Below are 27,586 nucleotides of genomic sequence, written 5' to 3'. Positions count from 1 at the left end.
GGAGAATGAAATCTAGTTCATTCTGGCAAGTATGTACTAAAAATGATTAATGAAAGTCTACTCTACTTGCCAAACTAATCTACACCATCAAATTCAGTAACAGTGTTAACCTGCCAAGTAGCTCCAATTCTAGTCCTTATGAAATGTTTCAAAGAAGGTCAAACTTTGCAATGCAATGAATATTCCAGCAGTTCTTTGATATTCATTATTTTCTGTTGCTCTAGTTAAATCCATACATGAAACCCTAATTGCTACTGCTCTGAAGAAATGAAAGCTATATTCTGAGCTCTTGTTGTCCCTTGTGTTATCATAAAATGGCATTTCAACAAATTCTATTGATCAGGGAAGACATGGGATGTGCTTGTAAGGAGCAAGATGATTAATTTTACCCCTCTGTTGATTTATTAAACCAGTCACCCTTATTTATCTCATCAGCCTGATTGGAAACCATGCACTTTCCCTTTTCTTTTTAAAATAATCCATCATTTTGCACTTGGAACGTGATTTGATATAAAAGTTGGCCATGCAAGCCTTGAAAGAAAAAGCATTTTTACAACATTGAAATTATCATTTTCATTGTATACTCACAGATATACGATTTTCACACTTCTACATATATAGCTTGAAACAATTTATATGATAACTAAGATGACTTTATATTTCTAATCATAAAATATTAATGGAGATGAAACTTTTTTACAGGAATTTCTAAAACCATGAATGTGGTTTCTTGGCTATATAAACTTAAAAATTTTGTTGGTCAACCCAGGACTGAACACAAATTTTAGAATTTTTACCCTTTTTAAAAGTCAAATACAAACTTGTTAAGTCTGTGCAAGTATCTAGTTAACTCAATTGTGTTCATGTATTAAACTATTTCACATAGACCACATCATATTTTAGTTGATTCATTAAGATTCAATTAAGTATGACAGGATTTGTAAACAAGTTGGAACATGCCAAGAGGAAATACTTTAAGTGGGTTATTCAGGTTTCTTAGCTTCATGTACATGGGCCCTGCCACATAAATACATAATTTAATCATCTATTTGTATGTTTAACATTTATATGTGAATTTAACTGAAATTGTACAAGAAGATGAGGGACTCAAATTATTTTTAAATAACTACAGCCAGAAGTGTACTATACGTATGTATTGATATATTAATAATATCTGCACCATGAACAGGATTTGAGGTCTCAAAGAAGAAAAAAGGCTCTAGAAATTTCTCACCAGTGGTATCAGTACAAGAGGCAGGCTGATGATCTCCTGAAATGCTTGGATGACATTGAAAAAAAATTAGCCAGCCTCCCTGAACCCAGAGATGAAAGGAAAATAAAGGTAATGTTGTTTTAGAATGTCAATACTAGATTTTATTTCTACAGCTTAATTTCTTTAATTTAACCTGTGTGGATCATATTTGAAACGTTGATGTTGTTCCTCTATTAGTGTTCGCTCTGATTTGGTACGTTTCCTTGTATTGTGTTTTGTTTTGGTAAATGTATTAAGTGTTTTTCAATTGACATAATGTTGAATGAATAAAATGTTTTATTTTTCGACAATGTGAAATGAATTAAGAAATGTCATGTGTTTTTTGGTAAAATTGTAATTGACTTTGTGTATCTTTGTTCCAGATGAACAATTGACTTATCGGTATATGGACGACTTCTTTCTCATGTTAGCACATTCATTTCATCAGAGCATCTTCACACATCAATGTCAAATCTCTATAGATTTATTTGCATATTGTCTGAAGATGTTTTTTTGTGTTATTATTTTACACTTTTTATTTTGCTTCATTCTCTGTTGAGTTCCTCAAAACTTTAAAAAAGAAATAAATAATTTATTCACTTACCCCCTAAATTATATTCTATATCAATGGTCCCTAATAAATAATGGGTAATCACTCCAATTTGGGTCAACCTCCAAAACACCAGAGGAATTGAGAAGAAAGAAAAATGTTAGATCAATTTAAGTATTTTCTTAATTAGAATATCTAAAACTGAGCATTCAAAGGACAATGGGAATAATACTTGAATTCTTGGGTGAAAATGACAGTGATGGCATCCATATTTGTAAATTATGAAAAATGACAATAAAATGACAAGAGCCTATGAAATTTCTGAGAGAAGTATGTGCTGCTTGCAGGTTGGTTGATGTGGTTAGCTAACTGCCCTGGGCCCTGTATTGGTTTTGCTCAATAGGAAATTGATCGTGAATTGCAGAAGAAGAAAGAGGAGCTGAATGCAGTGCGTAGGCAAGCTGAGGGCTTGTCTGAGGATGGGGCCGCAATGGCAGTGGAGCCAACTCAGATCCAGCTCAGCAAGCGCTGGCGGGAAATTGAGAGCAAATTTGCTCAGTTTCGAAGACTCAACTTTGCACAAATTGTGAGTTGTTACTGGCAAACCCAAGTATGTGTTTGCAACTACTACTCTGATAACAGAGGCCTACTAACAACAACAACAAAAGATTGGGTGCAATTTCAAACTACTAATATGCATTCTAAAAGTGAATAGTCTCCCCTAACTTTGGGCTTCTGTAACACTAGTGGTTAATTTTTCAGATTGAAAACATAATAAAGTAATAGTTCATAGGAAACAACCCCTTTATCCAAAATGAAAAATACATCTTAATTTTTTTTGCCGCATCCTTTTTTCATAACATTGGCAATGTGAATTTGTCAATTTATCATACATTTACTTTATTTCAGTGTCAAATCCAAAAATATGTATTGCTTTCCTGAGACCATCCCATGCTAATTTTACTTTCTTAATGTGTACATGGTAAATAATAAATCTTTTGTGAAGCATCTTCTTATATCAACTTGCATAAGGCCTTATCTCACTGACTTGAAGAATAATAGTGTACTCTAATACCTGGATTAGCTACTTAATGGGTTAAAAGTCTTATTAGAAGAAATGGCTTCCTAGTAAGATGGTTGATAATTGATAGCAGATTGAAAAATATCAAATATTGTGACTACTGAAATATTACAAGCCGAAAGGAAGAGGAACAATTGCTCTTCTTTCAAACAACTGAATGGAAATGTTGTGATTCTCTCTTTAAAAAGGCAATTCAGCTTGGTCTTCTTAGGTCTTTATTTGTAATAGGGTATAAACCATAGAGATTTTCTAACAAATACATTTTTTGTTCCTATTGTGTGGCATCTTAGGTGAAGAGGAATCGTCACCACTCTGTAATTATGTAAAGATAGTGCTCCTCACAAAACCAGGATGTCAAAGTCTGGAAAATAAGGCTTTATAATTATGTTAGGTTGAGTCATATCAAACCAACAGATATTCAACCGTTTTTGATCTATGTAAATGATAATTTCATTCATTTCAACCTATAGATGAGACTTTTTGGGGAATTTCTTATGTGATATTGTGGATTCCATTTAGCATGGAGAATATTTTTAAATATGTCTTTGATAACATAACTTTATTTTATAAACATCTAATTTTGTTGGTGCTATTATTAACCAAGGGAAAATATACTGCATATTATTGTTACTTCTTCTTACTCGTTGGAAAAATCCGTGAATATACTGTTTTCTGTGAAATCTAATACCCTAAGATTTAGTAGCAGCTGGATATTCTGAGAAGTTGGAAGAAGTAACGTAAGATATATTGAAACTATATTACATTTGAAGTCCAGCTGATTGCACATTTCGGCCTATTATCTTTCATATTACACGTTATGAACATAATATGTCATAAATCACTCAAGCTTACACTAACAGAAAGGCTGCGTCTGTGAATGCAAAATGAAGTGAAAGACTAAGGCGATCATAAAGAAAATTCAAGTAAAATGTTTTTCCTTGATTTAATAGATCATTCAGGGAGAAGTCCTTTGCCTTGAGTTATCTGACTACTAACTAATTTATCCATTCCCATTTCCCCTATATCTTGACATCCCAGGATTAAAATTTTTTACAAGTTGGTCAAGATAAGTTATTAACACTTTGTAGTTAAGTAGACACAGGATCAAAAATCTCCGTAGACCACCCACTTAAAATGCCATATATCCTTACACATGATAGGCTCTCAACAAATATTTTGGAACATAATGATTATTGGTGAAATAAAGTAAGACTATGTGAACCAGTATAAAATTTCAAAAATGAATTATAGTAAAATACTAAGATATATTTTCCTCATAAACGATTTTTTCTTGATTTTACATCTGAAAGATCCAAAATTCAGAAGGTGCCCGAGGTGGAGATAATATTTTTGTTGACTCTAATTTTTCATGATGGTAGAAGCAATAACAATATGTATGAAGAATAATCAATTTAATATTAAAATTATATTTGGCTTTGGATTTTAATTAGACCTAAAAGATGATAGATAGATAGATCCAAGATGTATCTTTATATTCCGTCAATTACTAATATGTATTGAAAAACTGATATCACATGTGCACTGGTTAGAGTCATCTTTCCCAATTATTCTACAATGAGGCAGTTTGAGATAGCCATAAGCTAAAAGCTTAACCAAAAGTTATGTTTGGAACAATCCTACGATGGTCCTGATGCAGCCCTGGTGGTCATAGCTTCAAACTTCCTTGCCTCCCCCTATATTCTCTTTCTCTGTTTTTCCCATCTTTCTTTCTCTCAAATTTCCCTTTCTCTTCTCTGTAGATATAAACTCTAGACTTCATTTGGACTTTCAGTTAGTCTTTCACATCTTAGCACTAGCAATTCAAGATTGTAAGCAGTACTATACAGATCTTAACATTTGAAAGCTGAGTTTAAAATGAGAAATTAATTTTCCTTATTTCAGACATAAAGATTTACAAATAGACTAAGCTGTGTAAAGTTAGTGCACTTTGGGGACTATGTCCATGTCAGAGCTATATAAGGCAATAGTAAAGCTCAGAAAAGGCCTGGAACTTTGTCTGAGGGAGCCATGAGGCAGCCTTGGGCCAGACAGGAGTGCAGATCAAAGCAGAGTAGAGAGTATCTGCAAATGATGGTTCTCAGGACAAACCTGGAGACTATAAAGGAGGAAAAATGGACTGGGAGAAAGCAGGTAAAGTTTTCTCCAGGTATTAAGCATGGTGAAGCCCCTGCCCTCGTTAGGAATACAAAACATTTCTAATATAGTTCCTGTTGGCTTAGAGACCTGGCTGCTCAGTGAAGACCAAGCAATGACTACAAACTGACCATAAGGACTTTTTCTGCAGGATGTTTTATGACAACAGTGTGGTCTAGTAAAAAGGCCACTTCCTGGGATGAGCAGCCCTGAATATGAATCTCAGTGACTTTTTCTGCTATCTGTATGCTCATGGGTAATTTCTCTCAGCCTGATTTTCCTTATCTGTACAATGAGAATAAGGGCATTTGTGATAACGAAATGTGGTAGTATTTGTAAAACACCGGCTGCATTATAGGGGCTCAATGAATCAATTTTTTTCTTCCTCTTTCTGTATATAAGTTAACACTGGTAAAGAGACATATTATTTTAAAAAAATTATAATATCTTTATAAGTCATTAAGAGAATTAGGCTCAGTATGTACCATGGGTTTAAAATGTTATTATGAACAGATTGATATATTTTGTTCAATATAAATTGCAAATTAGATTCCGTAATCCTTGGACAGGTAGTTTTCTCTGAAGTTACAAAATGTTTGCAGGAAATTTCATACAAGGCTGGTGATTCTACCAATAAAGACATAATTCCTCATAAACTTATCAATAGAGTTCTGTCTAAATTCTTATCTTCTACAGGAAGGTAAAGAGATAAGAAGAAAATAAAGTCTTTGAAAATTTCTTAATAGAAAATTATGCATAATTTTTATTAAGCTTAATTGTAGCATTTGACAGTTAACCTCAGAGAGCTCAAGAAAACGCAGCCACAAAATTGCACAATGATGCTACCAGCACAACCCAGGGCTCATGTGGAACTCCTGAGCAAAATAAGCTCACAAACTAAAGTTACAATGGATATGAAAAGCATTCCTTTCATGAGCAATGTTAGCAGATGCCAAAAAAGAAAAGATGAATGTACACCTGAGGAAATTAAAGATGAGAGGACAATCAGAAAAGGACATTAAAATGCGGTTTTTGATGTTGAGAAAGGTTTTTTTAAAGGATGGAATGGAATTCTTACGATAAAAACAGACCATTTTGAATAGTAGACAGGAAGATTTGAAAACATAAGTCTAGAAATTAAAGTTATTAAAATAACTCAAACAACTTTTTAAATGGTGTATTCATTATAGAAGAAGAAAGAATATATTAATTGAAAGATTCTGGGGAAAATTTTCTTTGCTGAAAATACTGGAAGGTGTAAAGAATAGAATAAAAATCTCAAACATATGCCTAAAAAGAGTTCCAGATTGAGAGTGGAGAGCCTGAAGAAGAGACAATATTTTATATAAATGACTAACATTTAACAAAATTGAATAAATCTCAATTTACATGAGTTCCCAAATTGAATAAAGCTCAACCAGTCTAGAATAAATAAAAACAAGTTCACATCTAGCCACATCTGAGTGAATCTCAGAGCATCAATGATCAGGAAGGTATTATAAAAGCTGCTCATGACTAAAGACAGAATACCTACAAGATGGCAAAATTGACAGCAGGCTTTTCATCAATAATAGATGTTAGAAGACAATGGAATAATATCTTCAGTGTCCTAGACAAATTTTTGGATGTCCCAAAAACTGTGATTCAAGAATGAAGACAAAATATTTTCAGACGTACGAGTATTTTCAGACAAATAAAAACCAAGAGAATCTATTATCCATAGATTGTTGCTGAAAGAATTACTAAACAATATACTAGTGTAAAAATGAAAATGAAGCCAGAAAGGAGGAGTGAGCTATATAAAGCTATATAAAAATCTTTTCTATATATAAAGAAGGAAAAAATTTTAAAAATCTTGTAGTTAGCTACTAGAATTGTGGCAAGTGCTGCAAAGGAAAACATAGAGTGCTGTGAAAATGTAGAAGTGATTTTACTCCATGTAAAGGAGAACACAATAAATAAAAGGCTTGTTCTAGATGGTAGCAACACATATAAGGTTTGTGCCTAATGTACTAAATGTAAATTATTGCCAATTATTATGTTTCTAGGAAGCAAAAAACGTAGGAAACCTTTGGAATAGGCATACATACATGACCTGTCCTAGTAAGGGGAGCAAAAAAATACAAACATCAAAAATGCCCCTTTTCAAAATACAACTCCACTAGCCATGGATATCCTATGGCTTCAAATACCAAGTAAATAATGCTGATACTCAACATTTTATACCAAATGACTTCTGATTCTACTTCTTATTTTAGATGCCTAATAGGTTTCTCAAAAGTAACATAGCCAAGTGAAGAATAATTGATTTCCCCTCCTACATGAATTGGCTCCCACCAAGCTCTCTGGGTGTTAGTAAATTGCCCTTTCACTTAGGTCAAAAGCCTAGGCATCATCCATGGTTCCTCTTTACTCTTATCTGTGTAACTCATTTCAAATCCTATTAACTCTATCTGCAAGATACGTCTTTAATTGGACCACTCCTCAGTATCTGCATTGTGGAAACCCTAGTCTACAGATGGTCATCTCTTATCTAGGTGACTTTAAAAGCCTCTAATCCTTGCTTTCAATCTTTCCTTGCCTACACTATATTTTTCTGGTGAAGCCAGAGAGCTCCTAAAGTGTAAGTGAGATTTTGTCAAGCCCCTGCTGCTCATTACACTTTCAACAAAATCTTATGAGCTTCTACATGGTTTGGTCCCTGCCTATCACTCCTATTACTCCAACTTTAAATCCCTTTTTGCCATTCTTCTTTCAGACAGGCATAAAAGTTTCTCCTCTAGGAACCAGCCCAGTGGCATAGCGGTTAAGTTTGTGCACTGCGCTTCAGCTGCCTGCGTTCACAGTTCAGATCCTGGGTGTGGACTTACACTGCTCATCAAGCCACGCTGTGGCAGCGTCCCATATACAAAATAGAGGAAGATTGGCACAGATGTTAGCTCTGGGACAATCTACCTCAAGCAACAAGAGGAAAATTGGCAGTGGATGTTAGCTCAGCGCCAATCTTCCTCAGCAAAAAAAAGTTTCTCCTCTCTATTTAAACACACCAACATCACTTCTACCTCAGGACATTTGTGTATATTATTTCTTCATGGAATATTTTTTACTGACTGTTACATGGGTCCTATAACTTACTTAGCCATCCTTCCATTTAGGAACAATGAACATTTAGTAGAACTTTGATGTATAACCTGGACAGGTAATACTTCATAGGTACGTTTTTATATTTTAAAAATATTTTTATGATCGGTATGATTATACATGCCAATTGGGAGTTTAAGATGACTATTCAGAACAGCAGATTTTTATTACAGTTACTTCTGGACGTGTGTATACTGAGAAAAGACAACTTCTGAAAGTTTAACACTGAGGAGGTAGAGGGCAAATATGAGGATGATTACAATAATGTATTGGAAAGAGTAGCTTTTACTACATCAGAGTAAATTGTAATAAGATTTTTTAACAATATTAAAAGTACATGTTTCCAAAATATACACGTTTATAGAAAATTAATTTTGTTAGTAGATTCACTTTATATGTCACAAGCAATTGTCTTATATAAATTAGTCTTTAAGTGAATAGTTTTGTAAGATGAAAATACATTTATAGTGTGAATATTCCTCAAACTAACTTTTTAAAATTACTTGAATTTGAATAGACTTTTACATCTACAAAGAGCTCTTACATGTATCTAGTTTGATCTCACTAATAACCCTCTCAAGTATTATTTTCACTGTCATTATACAGTAGGGAAAATTAATTTAAATGAAATTAATGAGACTTGTCCAAGGACATGTATAAGAAATGGAAGACACCAAGCTTGAACTCAGTGCTACCCCAAATACTGTGGAAGTTAATAAAAAAAAAAGAAAAAATATCTAGTCTCCAAATAAGTTTGAGAAACACTGGATTAAGCAGAGTTTTCTTACTTTAGAACTTCGTGGGGCTTTTGATATGAAAATGTGATTCTGAATTTTTATGAGGGAAATAGATTCTGCAGACTTTCACATCTGGATAGCTGCAGTACAAAGGGGGAAATTTCATTTCAGTTTTGTGATAGGATTCCTGTCTGAGTGGTTGTGAAGAACTAGTGTTCTTCTGAGAAGAAATTGGGAAAAACATCACTGTAGCTGTAGGCTTTTGTTATTTTGGATTTTCTTAAAATGAAACAGAGATGTACAGGAAAAGTAATAACAGAGCTGACTGTTATTACCTTATGTAAAATAACATCTGAACTTAGATTTGATACTCTTACTCATTTTTTTGTATATTTTCTCCTATCACATAATGATAACCAAGTAATTTTGAGATTAAAATAAGGGGAAACATATTCTTTGCATAATTACCATGTAGAATTTTTTCCTTTGCCTTGAAATAACAACAAAGATTGTCAGCTGCCAATGCAAGATCCTTGGAGAATTTGGGAACATAAATAATTTTCTTATTTAGAGACAGAATGTTCTTTAGTAAACAGAGTTCTGAATATAAAACACTAATAATGGTTGCTAAGGGAAATGAACCAGGAGGTAGCTGCTTATAGAATTTTTGTCCTCTCAGCTTCAGTTTTGTAATTAACATATCACAGGAGTTAAGAAAGGAATCAGATAAGTCAAGATTCTATGTTTTCTTAGATTATTGTGATCATAATAGTTATTGCCATTTCTGTAGTAATTTTTTTCTAGTCTCTAGTTATGTAATAAAATCAGTTTAACGGTCGTTTAGTAAATTATGTCGAACTGGAATCAACTTCCAGGAAGATGACAGACTTAATGATGACCTCACCCCTCATTTCAAATGTATGGAAATTCTGAATAAAATATAATTTTTACAAAGTTTTAAACACAGAGCTGAATTTAAACTATGGGGTGGAACCTCCCTTCCCACTAGTTATCATATATAAGCATGTCATCTCATGTGATACTGAACCTGAATTGAGGACCTAATTGTTAGGAGAAAGTTGTAAAGACCTTTTTGTAGAAAATATGTGGCCTTAGACAACATCTGGTATAGGGATATAAATGAAAACCCTGTCTAAACATAGAAACTTTAAGATCTTCCCTCTGCATATAGAGGGGAAATAGATAAATCCTACCCAGAAGCTCAATTCATCTGCCAAGGATTCCGGCTGGAGAAAAAAAAAATGTGTGAAAATTAAAACTGAGTGTGGGGAATCTGAATTTATATACTAACTACAAGCCTCCGGACTGCTGAACTGAGAAATTAACATAAAATCAGTCCCAGATTTGTGAAATCCATGGAGTCTTCTCACAGAGTCATACAGTAAATCCCTTTCTTGGGAGAGTCTCACAGACACACAAACACTGAAGATTGACTCACAACGAAATATTACAATCCACATGAAGAAATAATATATTATGACCTGGAATCATCTAATTTTAACAATCAAGAGAATTAGTGCTTCATGACCTTAAAATAATAGAAAACTATTTTGTACTCTAAAGTAAATTATTTGAAAATAATAATAGAGGTAAAGGAATAAAATAAACGTTAATTTATAAAAACATCATGGAAAAATACATAGGTATTTATGATGATAACATATCAGATGAAACTTCTAGAAGCCAAAAGCTAGTCATTGAAATAAAAAACTAAATATATGTGTTAAACACTTAATTAAACCAGTATGAAGAGAAAATTAGAAAGCCATAATGGTAAAATTATCAGAATACACCACATAAAGATAAAAAAAATATGGAGAATATGAAAGACAGACTGAGAGAAAAGAATAAGGAGCTTCATGTCTAATATATAATTATAAAAGGAGAGGACAGAATACATGAGAGGCAATGATTAAGGGATAATAGCTAAACATTTCCTGTAACTTAAGGAGGATATGAGTCCACAAATTGAATAAATAGATCAATATCCCAACCAAGATGAATTAAAGTAAATCTATCAAAACAGAATATATAAATACCTTATAAAAGAGGACACATACATATGTCAACAGGTGTGGCTTCTTTAATTGACAGTTCTGATACTAAATGAATCAATAAAAATCTCCAAATTTCTATGGTATTACCATTGTAAAATCAAGACTAGGCCATTATTTATAAAGTGGAGTCCACTCATGTTAGAAAAACTGATATGATGTAATAACTTTTATACTTGGAGTAAGAAAGCCTAGAATTATGTCCTGTATCTCTCATTACGAATTAAGAGAGAGAATGAATCACCAAAAATGTTGAAGTTCCAAATTATTTTTATTATAGTCACTGGTTTGAAGGACAATTTGCACAGGTGTTGATGTCCAGAGTTCACACTGCTAGGTGTCCTGACAAACAAAAATGAAAAAATTTAAGTTCTGAATTGTTAGCATCCCATGTACCTAACAGAAGCAACTACACATACATTCTAGTTTCACACTCCTTAAGTCTAGATTCTAAGTAATTCCCACAAATAAAATTCTAAAAACATGAATTTACAATTAAAATGGTAATTCACATGTGGAAACAAGTAGCAGAATCCAACTCCCAAAGACAGAAGATAATGAATTCATCAGATATAGGATATAAAGTAAGTATGTTTAATATTTTTGAAGTAGTAAAAGTTTGGATTGAAAGTATGAATAAGGGACAAGAGGCAGTAACAAAATCATGATCATAAAGTTTTGAAAAGAATCAATAGTACTTCTAGAAATTGAAAAATGTAATAACTGAAATTAATAACTCAGCGGACAAGTTAAGCATCAGATTAGATATAACAGAAGAAAGAATTAGAAAATTGGAAGATAGACAAAATAAATTACCTAATATTCATACAGAGAGACCAAAATACAGAAAATATGAAAGAAAGGATAAAAAAGGGAATGAGAAGTTCAAATAGATAAGTAAAAAATGGAAAGAATGGATAAAAGGCAATACTTGAAATGATAATTGCTTAGAATTTTCCAAAATTAATGAAAGTCCCAATACTCAGTTTGGAAATCGAGCAAATCTCAAGCAGGAAAACTAAAAAAGAAATACACCCATATACCATCCTATTGAAACTGATAAATTCAAAAAACAGAGAATTTTAAATGCAGCCGAAGAGACAAATTACCTAGGAAGTAATCACATGTAAAATAGCTGATTTAATAGCAATGATAAAAGCCAGAAGGTAGTAGAATAATGTCTTCAAAAATTATGAAAGAAAAACTACCTGTGAACCTAGAAATGTATACTCATAGAAACTCTTTCTTTCAAGAATGACATAGAAATAAAGATTTTTTTGGATAAACAAAAGCTGAGAGTTTACTCGTAGGAGATTCTCACTGAAGAGTCCACAGAGTTGTTTTTTTTTTAATTAGCCACTGTTAGTGTTTATTCAGTTTGCAATACATGCATCTATATGTTGATGTTAAAATAATTTTAGATCCTGAATTTTCACTAAGCATCGTATCGTATGTCTTTGCCTATGTTAGTAAGAAGAAGTTTTGTAAACATTTGTAAAGCCTCCATGATATTCCATGGCATGTATGCATCTCAAGTTTGGCTTATAAGCAGAAGGAGAATGACCCCAGATGGAAGACTTAAGATGCAAGGAAGAATGATGAGCAAATAAAATGCTAAACAAATTGAAGAGCCTACAGAAATATTACTGTATATAAAATTGTCTCATTCGTGTATTAAAAAACAGAGTAGAACTAAAATATTGGATATCGATGACTTTAAAGTAGAAGGGAGGATTGATTGGAGTTCCTCACCTGGTTCACCATCTACTGTTCTGGATGTTCCTTCTCAGCCTTCATTGGTGGCACCTCCTTATCTCCTCTAATGTTGAAATGCCTTAGTGCTCAGTCCTTGGACATTTTCCATGTTCTATCTATACTCCAAGACTTGCTGTTTTCATCCAGTCTCATGACTTTAATACCAGCTACAAGCTCGTGACCACTGCATTTTTATAACCAGACCACTCTTCTCTCCTGATCCACAGTGGCAACACTGCCCTTTCAAAGTTTTAGGTAAAAATCTACCCTTTGCTTTCCTTTACCTGTTCTCAACGCAGTAAACAGAGACGTCGTTTGAAAATACAAACCAGAGGTGTCTTTATCTGATCAAAATGCTCTGATAGATTCACATCTAATTTAAATTGAAATCCAAAATCCTTACATGGATTTCAAGGAATATATGACAAGGACCCTTATTACCTCTCTGGCCTTATCTCTTAATAGTTTACCTCTTGTTCACTCTGCTCCATCTACATTGACCTCTTCACTGTTCCTTGCACATGTCTGGCATGCCCTCTTTACTTATGTGTTCCCTATGCCTAAAACACTCTTTCCCCAGATATTTACATGGCTCCCTCCATCTGTGCCTTCAAGTTTTTACTTGAAAGTGTTCTCGGTGAGACACACACACACACACACACACACTCGCACTTCATTGACCTCTTCCCCATTTTTTCACCATAAAATGCACTACCAGGAAAGTTATAAGTATTGCCACTCTTTATCTTATTGATTATCTATCTCCCTACCCAGAATGAAAGCTCCAAAAATTCAGGAAGTTTTATCTTTTTTTCACTGCTATGTCCTCAGAACCAAAAACAGTGACTGGCACATAGTAGGTACACAATATATATTTGTTGAATGAATGAATTAGCTAATCAATGATGAATAAAATCATTTTAAGGTCCTCTTAATGCTTAGAAGGAGAGCATGCAAAATTCATTGTGGGTGTGAATAATTTTAGAGTAACCATCAACACTAAAAATAGAGTGCATAGTTTTTGAAGTAGAGAAAAGATGTATAAAATATTGAAATAAAATGAATAATCCAAACAAGAAACTGAGGCTTAGGAACGTTAATTGAAATGGCCAAGGATAGTAAACAAGTACATTAACACAGGACTGTGGGTTTTCTGACTCTCTCCAGTCCAAAGTCATTACTGTGTAAAAAAAATAAGATAATTGCAATTTGATATTCTTGTTAAACAAATTCACTATTTTATAAATAAGAGTTAGATAACATGTTGCCTCAGAAATATTACCTCAAATGACTGGCTCTAAATAGCACAATAAATTAAAAATATTAAATAAATGTATTAAATTAGATTCACTGCTTATATATTAACGTGCACAGTTATTGTACAATTATGGCTATTTTAGGTACATAATATTGTATATTCATCTTTTAAGTTAAAGTTATAGTGATGGACTACTGGCACAATTCAATGTGATTTCAAATATATAAATAAACATAAAAAATAATTTAACTCAAGCTAGCCCTGATGGCCTAGTGGTTAAAGTTCAGCGCTCATGGCTTCAGCGGCCCAGGTTCGCTTTCTGGTCGCAGAACCACACCATGTGCCTGTCAGTTGCCATGCTGTGATGGCAGCCCACATAGAAGAATTACAACAACTTACAACTAGAATATACAACCATGTACTGGGGCTTTGGAGAGGGAAAAAAAAAAGAGGAAGATTGGCAACAGATGTTACCTCAGGGCCAATCTTTCCCTGCAAGGATAATAATAATTTAACTCTCTTATAGTAATATACTGTATCAAATTTAACTATCAAGTGGGAATTTAGTGCATTCTTCAGGAGATATTATTGATGGAAAATATATCACTAATGATATATTTTTCCAAAATATTAGAAATAAACACAAAATTGATGCATTATTGACGTGCAGTTTTATTATTCTGTAGTTTTATCGTAAAATTAGAATAAATATAACTCATTTCTGCCATCAAAGTAACTTGTTTCACTAAAATTAACATTTTCTTCCCTGGAATGACAATACTTGAGAAATTATTATGTTTGATATAACTATTTTGAAACATTGTGAATAGGGACAATAAGCAAAGTTTTTCTTAGTCTAATGAAATTATTATGAATATCAGTTATTTTGTAGTGAGATAAAAGAGTTTTTCTGAGGCCAGTGAGGTATGCAAGACTAGATCCTTACAAAGACTATCTCTAATCATTTTAACAACGTAAACAGACTAAAATTTGTCAAGCAATTTGCCTGAGTTCCATAAAATTAAGGAGCAAGGATTCCAACATCAAGATACAGTTTTAATTATGAAATTAACAAAGAGATTTGTTGATGTCTCTTTTGTGGGGGGCATTGTTTTACTGTATTTGTTTCTTCCCTTTTTCGTTTGTTTTTAATGAGAATCTCCTAATAATGATGAGGGTGCATTCAAATTGGAATTTCATACGCTTACTGGAAGTCTATAAAGAAACTCATTTTATTTTGGATGCATTGAATTGGTATTTCTTTCATGCAATAAACATTTATCTAGTGCCTCCTATGTGCCAGACAAAACAAAACGTAAAATAACATTGGTGAATCCATAGCAATCTTACGAAAGACGTGGTATTTGATAAATATAACTCATACAATGAAGAGAAAAAAATTACAAGAATTTGTACGCAAGGATTTGACCTCCGTTTGCAACACAACAATAAAAAGTGTAATTTTCTCCAATCTAAATTTGCTTTCAAAATATGGAACACCAGCTGGAAGGGAGCTCAGATGGCTTCTGCAGTGGGGTTGGAAATATCCTTCTGAGCATGCCTAGAACAACTGGTTAAAATAATTAAACCACTCACACCATCTGTGAATCATTCTAATTCTTCAATGATTACTTAAGACTCCCATTGTATGGAACATATTCTTAGAACAGATGAATAAAATTAATTTGAGTGTATAGCTTTCCTAACTTTGATTTTCGTGAGATAAAAAAGGGTTACAATGTTTTCAAGTTTGCTAAGTTATCTGATATTTCTTCTGCCCTCCTTTATGAGCCAGTGGCTTTTGAAACTTTAAAATGTGTTTGAAATTTAGTTTTATTTTTAATAATACAAATGCATTTATTCACAGAGACTTCATTATACAATATAATTTTGTTTAAAAAAACCTTTAATTTTTACCCTTTCATTTACTTAATCTTCTGAGTATATTACTCAATAGGTAGTAGACAGCTATCTAGTAGAGAATTAAATGAAGGTCTAAGCTGATTGCATTCTCAGAGTTAACATGCTATAATCATGAGCAATTTTTAAAAATTTAAATGGCTATTTTAACATATGTAAAACAGAGGAAAGCTATATTTAGTAGTGACTAATCCATGGATAATAGGTGCATGGATAGAATGAAAACCGAGAGTCCCTGTCTGTACAAATTTAAGATGTTTAGATTAACTCATAACTTAGAGGCATTATTAGCTGTTAGCTAGATAGCAATGCATGGGCAATTATTGCCAGGAGAAATTAACTGGGAGAGTTTCCAGGAAATCTATGTAAATAGTTTTCTATAATAGTACTTTCTTAACTAGTAGAATGTCTGGGTGGAAAAATATAAATAAATGAATTGTTTAACAAATACAGCAATCTATAGCATTTGTGAGTCCCTTTGTGACCTGCCCAAAATTCAAGATTTGTAATGTGATTAGTATCTAGACAGTCACAAATATACATGAAACATATGAATAATATCATTCACACTCTATTTTAGTTTCTTGCCTCATGGATACACATATTTCTTTTTTTTTAAAGACTGGCACCTGAGCTAACAACTGTTGCCAATCTTCTTTCTTTCCTGCTTTTTCTCCCCAAATCCCCTCAGTATATAGTTGTATATTTTTTTAGTTGTGGGTCCTGCTAGTTGTGGCATGTGGGATGCTGCCTCAACATGGCCTGATGAGCAGTGCCATGTCTGCACCCAGGATCCGAACCGGTGAAACCCTGGGCTGCGAAGTAGAGTGCACAAACTTAAACACTCGGCCACAGGGCTGGGCCCCACTTGACTATTTATTATGTGGAAAATTATTTTGAGAGATCTAGACCCTTATATATATTGGCCTCATTGGTGGGAACCTCTTTTTTTTTAAGGTATGCTTTTTATTTTTGGTGAGGAAGATTGGCCCTGAGTTAACATCTGTTGCCAATCTTCCTCTTTTTTTTTTTCCTCCCAAAAACCGCAGTACATAGTTGTATATCCTAGTTGTAAGTCATTCTAGTTCTTCTGTGTGGGATGCCACCACAGCATGGCGTGATGAATGATATGTAGGTCTGTGCCCAGGATCGGAAATGGCAAACCCCAGGCCACTGAAGCAGAGCACACAAACTTAACCACTCAACCACGGGGCTGGCCCCAAAACAGTGTCTTTAACGTACTGCCACAAAGTCCTCCTCTTCTTTAAACTTTCCAAAATGACTTCCACTTCAGGGTCTTTGCAATTATGGTTCCCTTTTCTTGGGATTTTCTTACTGGATCTTTGCCTGCTGGTCTTCCGTCATCTTTCAGGATGTAGAGAAAATACATCCTTCAACATCCTGTTTGATGTAGTTCACAACATTCCCTTCACCCCTTCCATCATGCTCTGTAACAGCCAGGTTATTTCCCTTCTATCATTAACTACAATCTGACAATGTCACGTGTATTTGTTTACTTGTTTATAATCTTTCTACCATTAGAATGTAGGCTCCATGAGGGCAGAGACCTTGTCTATCTTGCTAACCAGTATTTTTCCACTGTATAGTTTCTACCACAGAGTAGTTGCTCAATAAAAATATTTTGAATAAATGAATGGATGAATAGCTTCTTTTTGTGGAATTCTCTATAGCTCAGAGTTATTTGTTCTGTATTCTTAAGTCAGTAGTGCCCCAATGCCAGTCTACCCATATCTGGAAGTTTTCACTGATCCATAGAAAAGGGAAAAAATAAAAGAAAGAGCTTTTCATAGAGCTAAATTTATATAGTAATTGTTTTCTGAAAGTATGGCTTTCCATAGTTGGTGAGGTTGGAAGGGAGTATTAAATGGCCTTTCGTTTATCTTTACTTTTTATTATTATTTCATTACAATGTTCTTTACTTGAAAAAACAAATACTGGAACTTGGTGAAGTTCACTGACATTTTTGGTAGTCTTTTATTGACTCATGCACAGAGTCTGGGAACCATCAATTTGGAGAAACTTATTCACGTGAAGGGACACCATTCCTGCTGTTTCTGTGTTGGTTGCTTGAAGTTTCAAGAATGAGGAAAGGAAAGCTCTAAAACCCATGATTCCCTCCCATTTTTCTGGCCTTCCAGGCAATAAATGCTGACTCCGCACACATTATCCCTTAGAATAAAGTTCTGAAATTTCTTTTGTTGCATGTGAGAAACAAGAACAAATACCAGAGCAAATATGCAAAAACAAGGTGGAATTAGGGTATCACAACACCTGCCTAATATATTTTCAATATGTTTGTTTACATGTAGTGAATGTACCAAAACAGTATTTGCTCACATATAAATATTTTCTTTCTCTGGATTTAAATCCTTCCTTTGTTTGTTTCAAACATATAGAGACCTCATAATAGCATGATTTGGTAGTCCTATTTGGAATCCAAAAAGTAAAATAAATTAGTTTACTTTACCACAGAGTTGTTACCCTTCCTGGGCTTTGTCAAAAATTGAAAACTGAAAACATGAAGATTCCAAATTGGAAAACTGCGCTGCATTTACATTAACATGCAAGCTTTTCTTTATATTCTTCATTTCTAAATAAATAGCTATGACAAGTATTTAACTTTGCTCTTTGCAATTTACAAAATGCCTTTACATTCATCATTTTAATTCATTCTTATATTTTAAAAGATGATTTGTATACAAAAAGTAAGCAAATTAAGTCACTATTCTGAAAAGTTTTCAGGACAGAAAAATTAATAAAGTTTTTTTTCATTTGATAAAACACATTTCTATTGTAGCTGCATTTACAAAGAGCTTTGGAAATAGAAGATATGTGTTAAGACGTCAGTTAATTATCTTTTTAACATATATAAACGAATTTAGAAGTGATCATGTGAGTAGAGTTTCTTAGAGTTAAAACTTGAAAATTCGCTGGGCAGACAGTACAATTTTGTATTGGAATTCTTGTCATGGTAAAATGCAATGATAATTATATTCTGGAACATTGACAAAGAACAAACTATTTCAGGAAAAACTGTCTTGATTGTAAAGTGGAGCACATTAAGCCTGAGGTGTCGTTAAACTCACAAAACCCTAAGAAAGAATTGAGCCTAATCTTTGGCAAGAAAAGAATGGTTTTGTTTAATGATGATCATATTTTGCAAAGTTCTTTATAACTTGACAAAGTATATTAGAAAAATAACATTAAACACAATAGTTTCCATACACACAGCAGCACCTCGTTTATTCAGAGGTCAGATCGACATCATTACCTGGGACACAGCCAAGAATCAGGAAATGGGTAGAACAAGAGGCCTCTGGATTCCTTAAGTTGGTTTGATAAAGTTTGTGAAGTCCAAAGCTTACTTAAATTTCTTTATGAGAGAACTATTCAGATCCTTTTTGAAGGTTTTTTTTATTTCACTCTGATTATAGAGATAATTCTAATAAACCTAATTATCTTGTTTTCTGCCCCCAGTAGATTAGAAGCCAGAATGAAAAGGAAAGAATAAATGAGAGAAACATAAAATAATACCTGGAGCCTAAAAGTCAGGCAAAAGAGGACCTAGGTATAAGGATATGGAGACACGTGGCCTTGAGAAACTCTTTAGCACAGAGCAATATGAATGAGAGAAAGAGAGATACTATTTGTTTATTATTATTTGTTTGACTTGATTTGTACTTAACATGGATAATTTATTTTAACAGTTTATTGCCAAATAAAATTGTTAAAAAATCATTAATCTCTCATCTACTAAATGTAAAAGTGTTTAACACATAATGGCATATGGCCTATTAGCTTCTGAAATCTCAAAATACTACTGCCAGCTGATTTATACATCTATCTATCTAAATGTCTTCTGTCTATGGTATGTGTGTGCACATACACACGTAACTATATATGTTTTCATACATATAAACTTATGTGTATATAATTACATTACAAATATTTGCATACGTAAGTTTACTTTGTAAAATATACCCTTTGCCTTTTTGAAAACATTCCTACTTAGCTCATTGAGATGGTAATTTTTATAGTTTACTGTCCATCTTTCAGTCAAGTTCCAAAAGTTCTGTTTCGTAACTCCCTACTTTTTATTATGGGCATATAAAATAATTGTGAATATTTAAAAGGGAGCAGGTATGGTACTTATCAAACTCAAGTTATTTGGAATTAGGTCATATAATTTTATAAATAGTATTGTTGTATCTCAGGGTTGTTAGTGCCTCATCAAATTAAGGGTATTTAGATAAAGACAGCCTCATCCATCAGGCCAAAGAAATAAGAGAACTTTTCAGCTTACCAGAAGCAATTTAGAATTCTTGGGAAGCACTGAAGCAGTCATTTCAAAATTGCAAACAAATGACAACAACAACAAAAACCCTTGCCGTTTTATTGACTGTTCTAACCTTAGTTAAATACCTGCTTTGGCTTGAGTATTTTTCTCATTAGTTATCTTTTTAATTAGTTGTTTATAAATTAAACTCTTAAGATCAGTTGAAATAGGTCTAACATTGGATGCCCTTACATAAGAGTACCATTTTTCATTTACTGTTAAGCTTCCTTGCTCATCTTCAGAAAACTTCAACAACTAAAAATAATTCTCTTTTCTTTATGTGCAAAAGCAGCCACCAGTCATTGCTAGGACTCTTCAGTCAATTAGGTGTGCATTGAGGGTCATCAGTGTTGTTTTAGGTGATAATGTAAAATTCTTTCAAATACATTCATCCTCCTTTCTTATGTATTTTATCTTGGTCTATGTTTCCATAAGTTTCAGAGTCCATTAATAGTATATGCTTTCCTACAGCTTTGAGTGAAGTGAAAACAGCCTGTTATGGTAAAGCCAATTGGAAGGGGCCACAACTACTCATAAACAGGTTACATAAAGATTTTATTTACCACTGCAAACTCTATCTTTTTGCTTCTACCGTTTAATGCTAGTTCAAAGCCCTGTATGGTTATTTTAAATGTAATACATTAGTTTAACACTTCAATCAATACAAAAGTATATTAAGAAAACATTAGTACTCTTCATTTCTTCCTACTGCCAATTCCACTCCCTCTGAAATACGAAATGTTTACAGTTTAGTATTACCTGTTCATATTATATTCTATGCTTCTTCACTATAAATATTATATGTATAGATATACTTTCCCTCTCTTTGAAAATATTGCCTCATTCTGTATATGATTTTTAAATGTAACAATCTACCAGGGACATTTTTTGAGGCCATGAATACAGATCTGATGTATCCTTTTTAACAGCCTTTGGAGATGAAGCAAAATTTATTCCAACATTTCTCTACATTTCTGGATTATTAGATTGTGATAAGAAAAGGTGACCTTTAAAATCTCTATTTTGTATTCTTTTTTAGTTTCCTTTGTGGATATGTGATCTTTTATTAATGTCCCTGCAACAATATAAAAGAAGATTAAGCTTTTTCATTTTGTACAACATATGGATTAAATTTAGCTTGTTGGTTCAAAAGAAACCTCTATCCTTGTTTTGGGGGTTTTCTTGTTTGTCTTTTTGATCCAAAAAATTCTGGAGGAGGTGTATGCAAGCTACCAATTATAGCTGTGATTTTATCACTGTCTCCTTTTATTTCTAGTAATTTTTACTTTATCTAGAAGGCAGCCAAAGGTTTGAGGCATAATAATTAATGAAATAATATTTTTGTAAAAGATGTGACTTTTATCATTACAATGGTTCTCTTACTCCCATTTGGCTTTGAATTATACTTCATTTGATATTATTATTTTGACTTTAATTTTTTACAAATTGTTTTCCTGATGTAGCACCACCTACCATTATAATATATACTATTGTGACCTTGTTTCTTGATGTGTTTCTCGTAAACAGGTTATAGATGAATTGTGTATTTTAATCCAATCTTACAGTATTTCATCTTTTGATGGGGAAATTTAACCAACTTCATTATTATTATAATTCTTATAACTATATAATTATTTAAATTCCTTCTGTCATATTTTATGATTCTTTTATCATGTAGTTTATTTCCTCTTATCCTTCGTCCATAATTTTGTAATTCATTATCTGTATTTCACTCTCCTGCGTCCCTCCCTTCACTCCAGATAATTTCGAAGTTACACTCTGCATTTTCATTTTACTAGTACTTAGTTTCTTATTTCTATTTTAACCCTAAATTTCTGTAGTTTACACAAAAATTAAATAAGATCATTGCCCTCCCCACCAATATGATTTTTTCAGCAACATTCTTTTTAAGACAATAGACAATCCGTTAAAAAAACCAATAATTTGTCACTTCAGTTTCTAACTACTGTTGTCTTCCCTTACAGTATGACTTATCTAGTTCAAGAATTACAGTTAAACTATCATTGTTCTATTAAATTTAACCAAAAACCTCCTAGAGTTTATTGTTCGTCACTGTTTCTTCATACTCTTTTTTGCCCTTGTTTAGAAATCTTTAGTATACTTATTTTTTCATTTGGCTATAGTACTTGAGAAATTTCTTCATGAAAGTACATAAAGATGTATACTTTTCTAATCCTTATATTTTCAAAAGGATCTCTTTCTTTGCAGTCATAATGATGGATTTTGTGGATAATAATGCCAACCTTGAATCTCCTCTTTCTTTAGTGATCTTCCTTGGTCGTGGACCACTGTCTTCTAGCGTTCATTGTTGCCAGTGAGAAGTCTGATACTAGCCCAAGTTTCATTTCTTTATATTTAAACTGTTCTCTTTGGCTCAAACTCTGTAAGATGCCCCCCACCCCATCCTTCAGAGTTCAAAAATTTCGCTAGCATGTAATTGAATATGTTTCTAAATATATATCTTTAATTATGCTTTAATCCTTCTTGGTACCTGGGTAACACTTTCAACTTTAGCAAGTAAATAATTTCTTAGCTTAGGAAAGTTGTGTCTTACGGTTATTTGAATAATTACTTCTCTTCCATCTATTATCTTTTCTCATACTGAGACACATTCTTTCTTTCTTAGATGTCTTGAATCTATCCTCCAAGTCCCTCATCTTTTCACTTATGATTTCGATTTCTTTCTATTTTTCTCTATGTTGTGGGATACTTCCTCTGGTTGCTCATTTAGAACTCACATTTTATTTTTAGCAATAACCATTCTCTTTTCCAAATCATCTATTGAATTTTTAAAGACCAGATATCAGGCTTTCTGAACTCTTTTATCTTTTTAATGCTTCTCATTTCATTTTTATTAAAGCTCTCTTCCATTTCTTCTAGTACATTACTTGTATAGACTCTCAGGTTGATTTTCCTTCTTCAATCCTTGTGTCCCCTGAAATGGCCTGTGTTCTTTTTCTCATGCTTAAATTAAAGGGTGTGAAATTTCTTAGCATAAATACAAGTCGGGTTTGGGAGTTCTACTATATAGTGTTGATTTAGAAGCAACAAAGATAATGGGGGCATTTTTTTCTGCTGAAGAAAGGGTTAACAAGCCAGAACCACTCAGAAGAAGTATGTGTGGGAAAACATCTTCATCTCATGGGCAAGAGGTGGGGGTTAAGGCTGCCCTCAGCCATTTAGTACAGCCACTGTCCAGCAATGCCTGCGTGAAGCAAACCAGCAGGTACTGACTCCTTCCTGGCAGGGTCAAAGAGATGTTCTTGAATTAATTGTCTTCCACAAATCACCACACATTCACACCTGGAAATCACCAGATCCATAGTTTCCATTCTAGACTATACCAGAGAATCACATATTTTCAGACTCCCGGTTCATGATTATTCTCTCTCTACCTGCACCTCTTCTTTCTATAAGTCGGGTCCCTAATGCATATATTCTTATACATTCCAGCAGTTAGTTGTGGTTGTTTTGAAGGTTGAGTCTACTCAGCTGTGAGGGAGACAGAAAACGTATATATGATGTGATATTCCCATCATCTGAACATTTCCATTTTGTTTGTTTGTAGGTATGCAGATACATATACATATATGCATACATTAATAAGCTTTCAACAAATCATGCATATGTATTTTATATACTTCACAATAGGTACTTTTATTGACTTCACCAGAGTTGATGAGTTTACTTAGAGATTGAGGCTATATATATATATGAAAACCAAATATATTAGCAGTTCATTAAAATCAATCAGATGTAGTATAATGACAAATTGATTGAATTTTAAGCTTTGGACATTTTAAATTGGATTTAGTAGCAACTCAATCACCTTTGTGAGGAAAACAATCAATCTAGATATGCTACAACAATTGTTTTCTGTTAGATACAGTGCTAGTGTTAAAATTTTTCACATTCAAATAAGCATCTTAGCTTTTGCATTATTGACTTTCTGTATTATTAAAAATTGACTTCCAAGCTATATTTTTAATCTCATCAACTAAAATTTTAATTGTATTTCCTTTTAAATAATTTAGATTTACATTTGGGCACATGTAGTTAAGGACTACCATATTGGACTGTGCCATTATAGGCATCTTCACTATCACATTTCTAATCAAGAAAAATGTCTCATTCAAAAATAGAACTATGGCACATGCATATTCAGGCATAGGTCTTTATTTGCTATATTAAATAAGATAGAGATAATTGATGGCCAGATTTTCTGAGATGCTTGTGAAGTATAGGATAGAAGTTAATAATATTGTGAGTCTGTTCTGCAAAATCCACTCAAACTGGAAGATCCACAGGGCAATAGAAATTACGTGATAGAGTAGGATGACATATAATTACAGAATTTAAAGTAATTCCGTACTTATTTTTTCTTGTGCTAATTTTATTTTCACTTTAAATATATGTGTGTATACATATGTGTGCTCATTTTCACATGTGGAACATATGAAAAATTTCTGTGCTAGGTATTTCTAAGCTGATATATCCATTTAGTTTACTATCAAAAAATATATGCTGAATATATAAATTAAAAGTTTTATGCGAAGCATTTGAGAGGAGTTAGCAAGCATTAAAAAGACTTTTTGGCTGCAAGTTTTCTCAGGCACTTCAATCTGCTAATAGGTGTTGTGGACTTCCATGAAAGGGCTAAAATTAATATCTCCTAAAATTATCTGTATAACAATACCCCAAATAATTGCTTCTTTTTTTTCGTATATAATGAGTTATATTGCTATCTGAGAGAGAACTAAAGAGCCAAGACATGTATGTGTAATAGTATTGAGCTAGTGTGCATTAAATTGGAGAAATGCAACATAGTTCAATCCGAAATGCCTTTCAAATCTATACCAATGAAGATTACATTATGAAATGAAGAAAATACTCCTCTTTGAATTCTGGGAAGTCCAAAATGGAAATTATATTGCAACTGTAGACCCCAGCGATTTTAGCTAAATATCTATTTTTTGTTATCCTTTTAAGCTGATAGTTTCTTTATTCGTTTATTCAACAGATAATTTTGATAACCTACTGTATGCTAGGTACTATGCATGAGTCTTTGCTGCATTTATTTTACATTGCAAGGCACCTAGAGCATATTACCTTATCTATTAAATTATCAGGGTATTTTATTGGTGATTTCTTACAAAGCAGGCCATATATATGTTGATGCTTATGTGCTGGTGCTTTTCTTGGTGGGAACCAAAAGCCCTTGTCTTTCACTTCTCTCACAGGTCACACTTAGTGACTAGAATTCTACCAAGTTACTAATTTATGTTAATTCATTGAAAATCCTTATTAAAATGCAAATGTTATCTTGTGAAGGATAACACTTTAAACCACTATAAGCCATTAACACATTATCGAGATTCAGTTTATCAGTTTAATTAGATGGTAATTTAGCTTGGCCCTGAGGAATTAGGTAAATTCGATGGTGTGGAAGGGAAGAATCAACATGAGGCAGTTCAATGAGCCGGTCCAGCCAGACCCTTTATATAGGACACTGCACATACCTGGCCTCCCAGAAGTAGGACGTCCTTAAAGACTGGCAAATCCAGTTTCACCCGCATTTCTCTTTCACTGACAGCCTGCCTTGCACCAAAAATTCATTCTTCTTTTGGAAAATAAGTAATATGGCTATACAGGATGATTTTCTGCAATATTTTACGCTGATTATTTTGTGTCTTTAGTGTGTTTTAGTCTTTTTAAATAAAGGGTTAAATTATAAGCTTAATACAATTTGTTGATCAATTACTTAGTAATCAGTGAGGGTTGTTTCTCCCCGTTTTTGTTACGTAGCTTCCCATGCGTAATTTTCTAGTTGATGCAATAAGAAGGAGAGGGGATACCTAAGAGTAAACACTCTCTCATTGCTATTTTCTCTAAGATCATAACCAATTCAGTTGGACTCATTAGGCTGATTAGTCAAGGTCTTTCTACCCAGTGACTCAATTAAAAGCGTGCAAATCCGAGTCCTGTCAGAATGCTAGTATTGCCGTGCCATTTATGCGTATCCAAAGCCGTGAATAGGAAAAACTAAAGGCATACCTATCTCATCTGTGTCATATTCTTGGTTTTTATATGCTCTATCATTTGAGTCTTTTTCCTCTCTATAGATTAATGCAATATTTTTTGCCAAATTTGATTATTTGATTTGTCTTTTTAGGCTTCTAATTTCTATAAATGATCAAGGAGAAATTAATAAAAATAGATCAACTGTCTTTCTTACTGTAGTGATCCCTAGAAGGTAGTGTAATTGTCTTTCTCTGAAAAGTTTGGGGAGCTGGGAGAAGGGAGAGCTACCTGTCTAAAATGACTTGCATCTTTCCCATTTCCATGTCATTTTTGAGCCATCAGAACCCATTTAAAGCCTGTAATCCTATTTGGGATTTATACATTGTTGTGTTATTATTTTTAAATAATCTATAATATTTAAGATTGTCCTTTTGAGAAAAAATGAGATATAAGTTGACAGATTTTCATATGATGTCTCAGTTTAAATCATTAGTAAATGATCTTGTTTTATTTTGAAGATTTGGCACATCTTTGTCTTTATTAACACTAATGGAGTAAAAAAAAAAATGACTCCATCACTGTATACTTTTTGTCTAGATACTGGTCTATTTTTGTTAGTTAGACTCTGTGTAGACATATTTCCTATATACCATATTTATATTAGATATATAGGTATTTTTAAGGAATATATCATAATAATATGTCATAAAGCACATTTTTCTTCCTGAGTTCCTTTGACCTCATAACTCATAAATGGGCCAGTAACCACAACCCATTTGAAACTTTTATATTGAGGAGAGAGAAGTCCTTTAAATCATGGAGGAAAACATTTTGTTTTAAAAACCTAGATATAATGCACCATTTGTTTCAAAACAAGATTGCCTTTATCTCATGCAGTTATGTGGCCCTTCAAGAGACAAATTTTAAGTAGTAAAAAGAATGTGATAACTAAAGTTTCAGAGGAGCCGAAGTTTATTAAAAACTTTATGAGTGATCCCTCTGCCTACTTACATAGCTCTAAATCTCAAAACTGTTTTCACCTTAACTTTAGGTATTACAAATCATAGTTTTGTCCTATAATAATCCTTTTTAAGCATCAACTGAGCTTTCCATTTCTTAATAAAAATAGGTACTTTAGGGCTTTCTTCCATGTCTCTTGATTTCCATTCCCAGAAAATGAGTATACTATATTCTTTTGGGTATATGTCATTAGAAATGAATATGAACAGAGAGAAACAAAGTGAATTAGTATGGCTACAGCACT

General features: G+C 33.0%; 1 protein-coding gene across 8 annotated transcripts in view; it reads left to right on the top strand.

Moving 5' to 3' along the window:
• DMD (dystrophin) overlaps positions 1-27,586 on the top strand; it is a 2,262,230-nt gene that overhangs the window by 1,132,938 nt on the left and 1,101,706 nt on the right. For all 8 annotated transcript variants that reach the window (XM_023633802.2, XM_070257261.1, XM_070257256.1 and 5 more), the window contains 2 exons: positions 1,190-1,342; positions 2,206-2,388. In XM_023633802.2, the coding sequence (XP_023489570.2) occupies positions 1,190-1,342; positions 2,206-2,388 (336 nt within the window). The remainder of the gene's footprint in view (positions 1-1,189; positions 1,343-2,205; positions 2,389-27,586) is intronic.

Source organism: Equus caballus, chromosome X (genome assembly GCF_041296265.1).
Source record: "Equus caballus isolate H_3958 breed thoroughbred chromosome X, TB-T2T, whole genome shotgun sequence".
NCBI lineage: Eukaryota > Metazoa > Chordata > Mammalia > Perissodactyla > Equidae > Equus > Equus caballus.
Note: the sequence above shows the minus strand (reverse complement) of the source record. Positions and strands in the feature narration are given on the sequence as shown.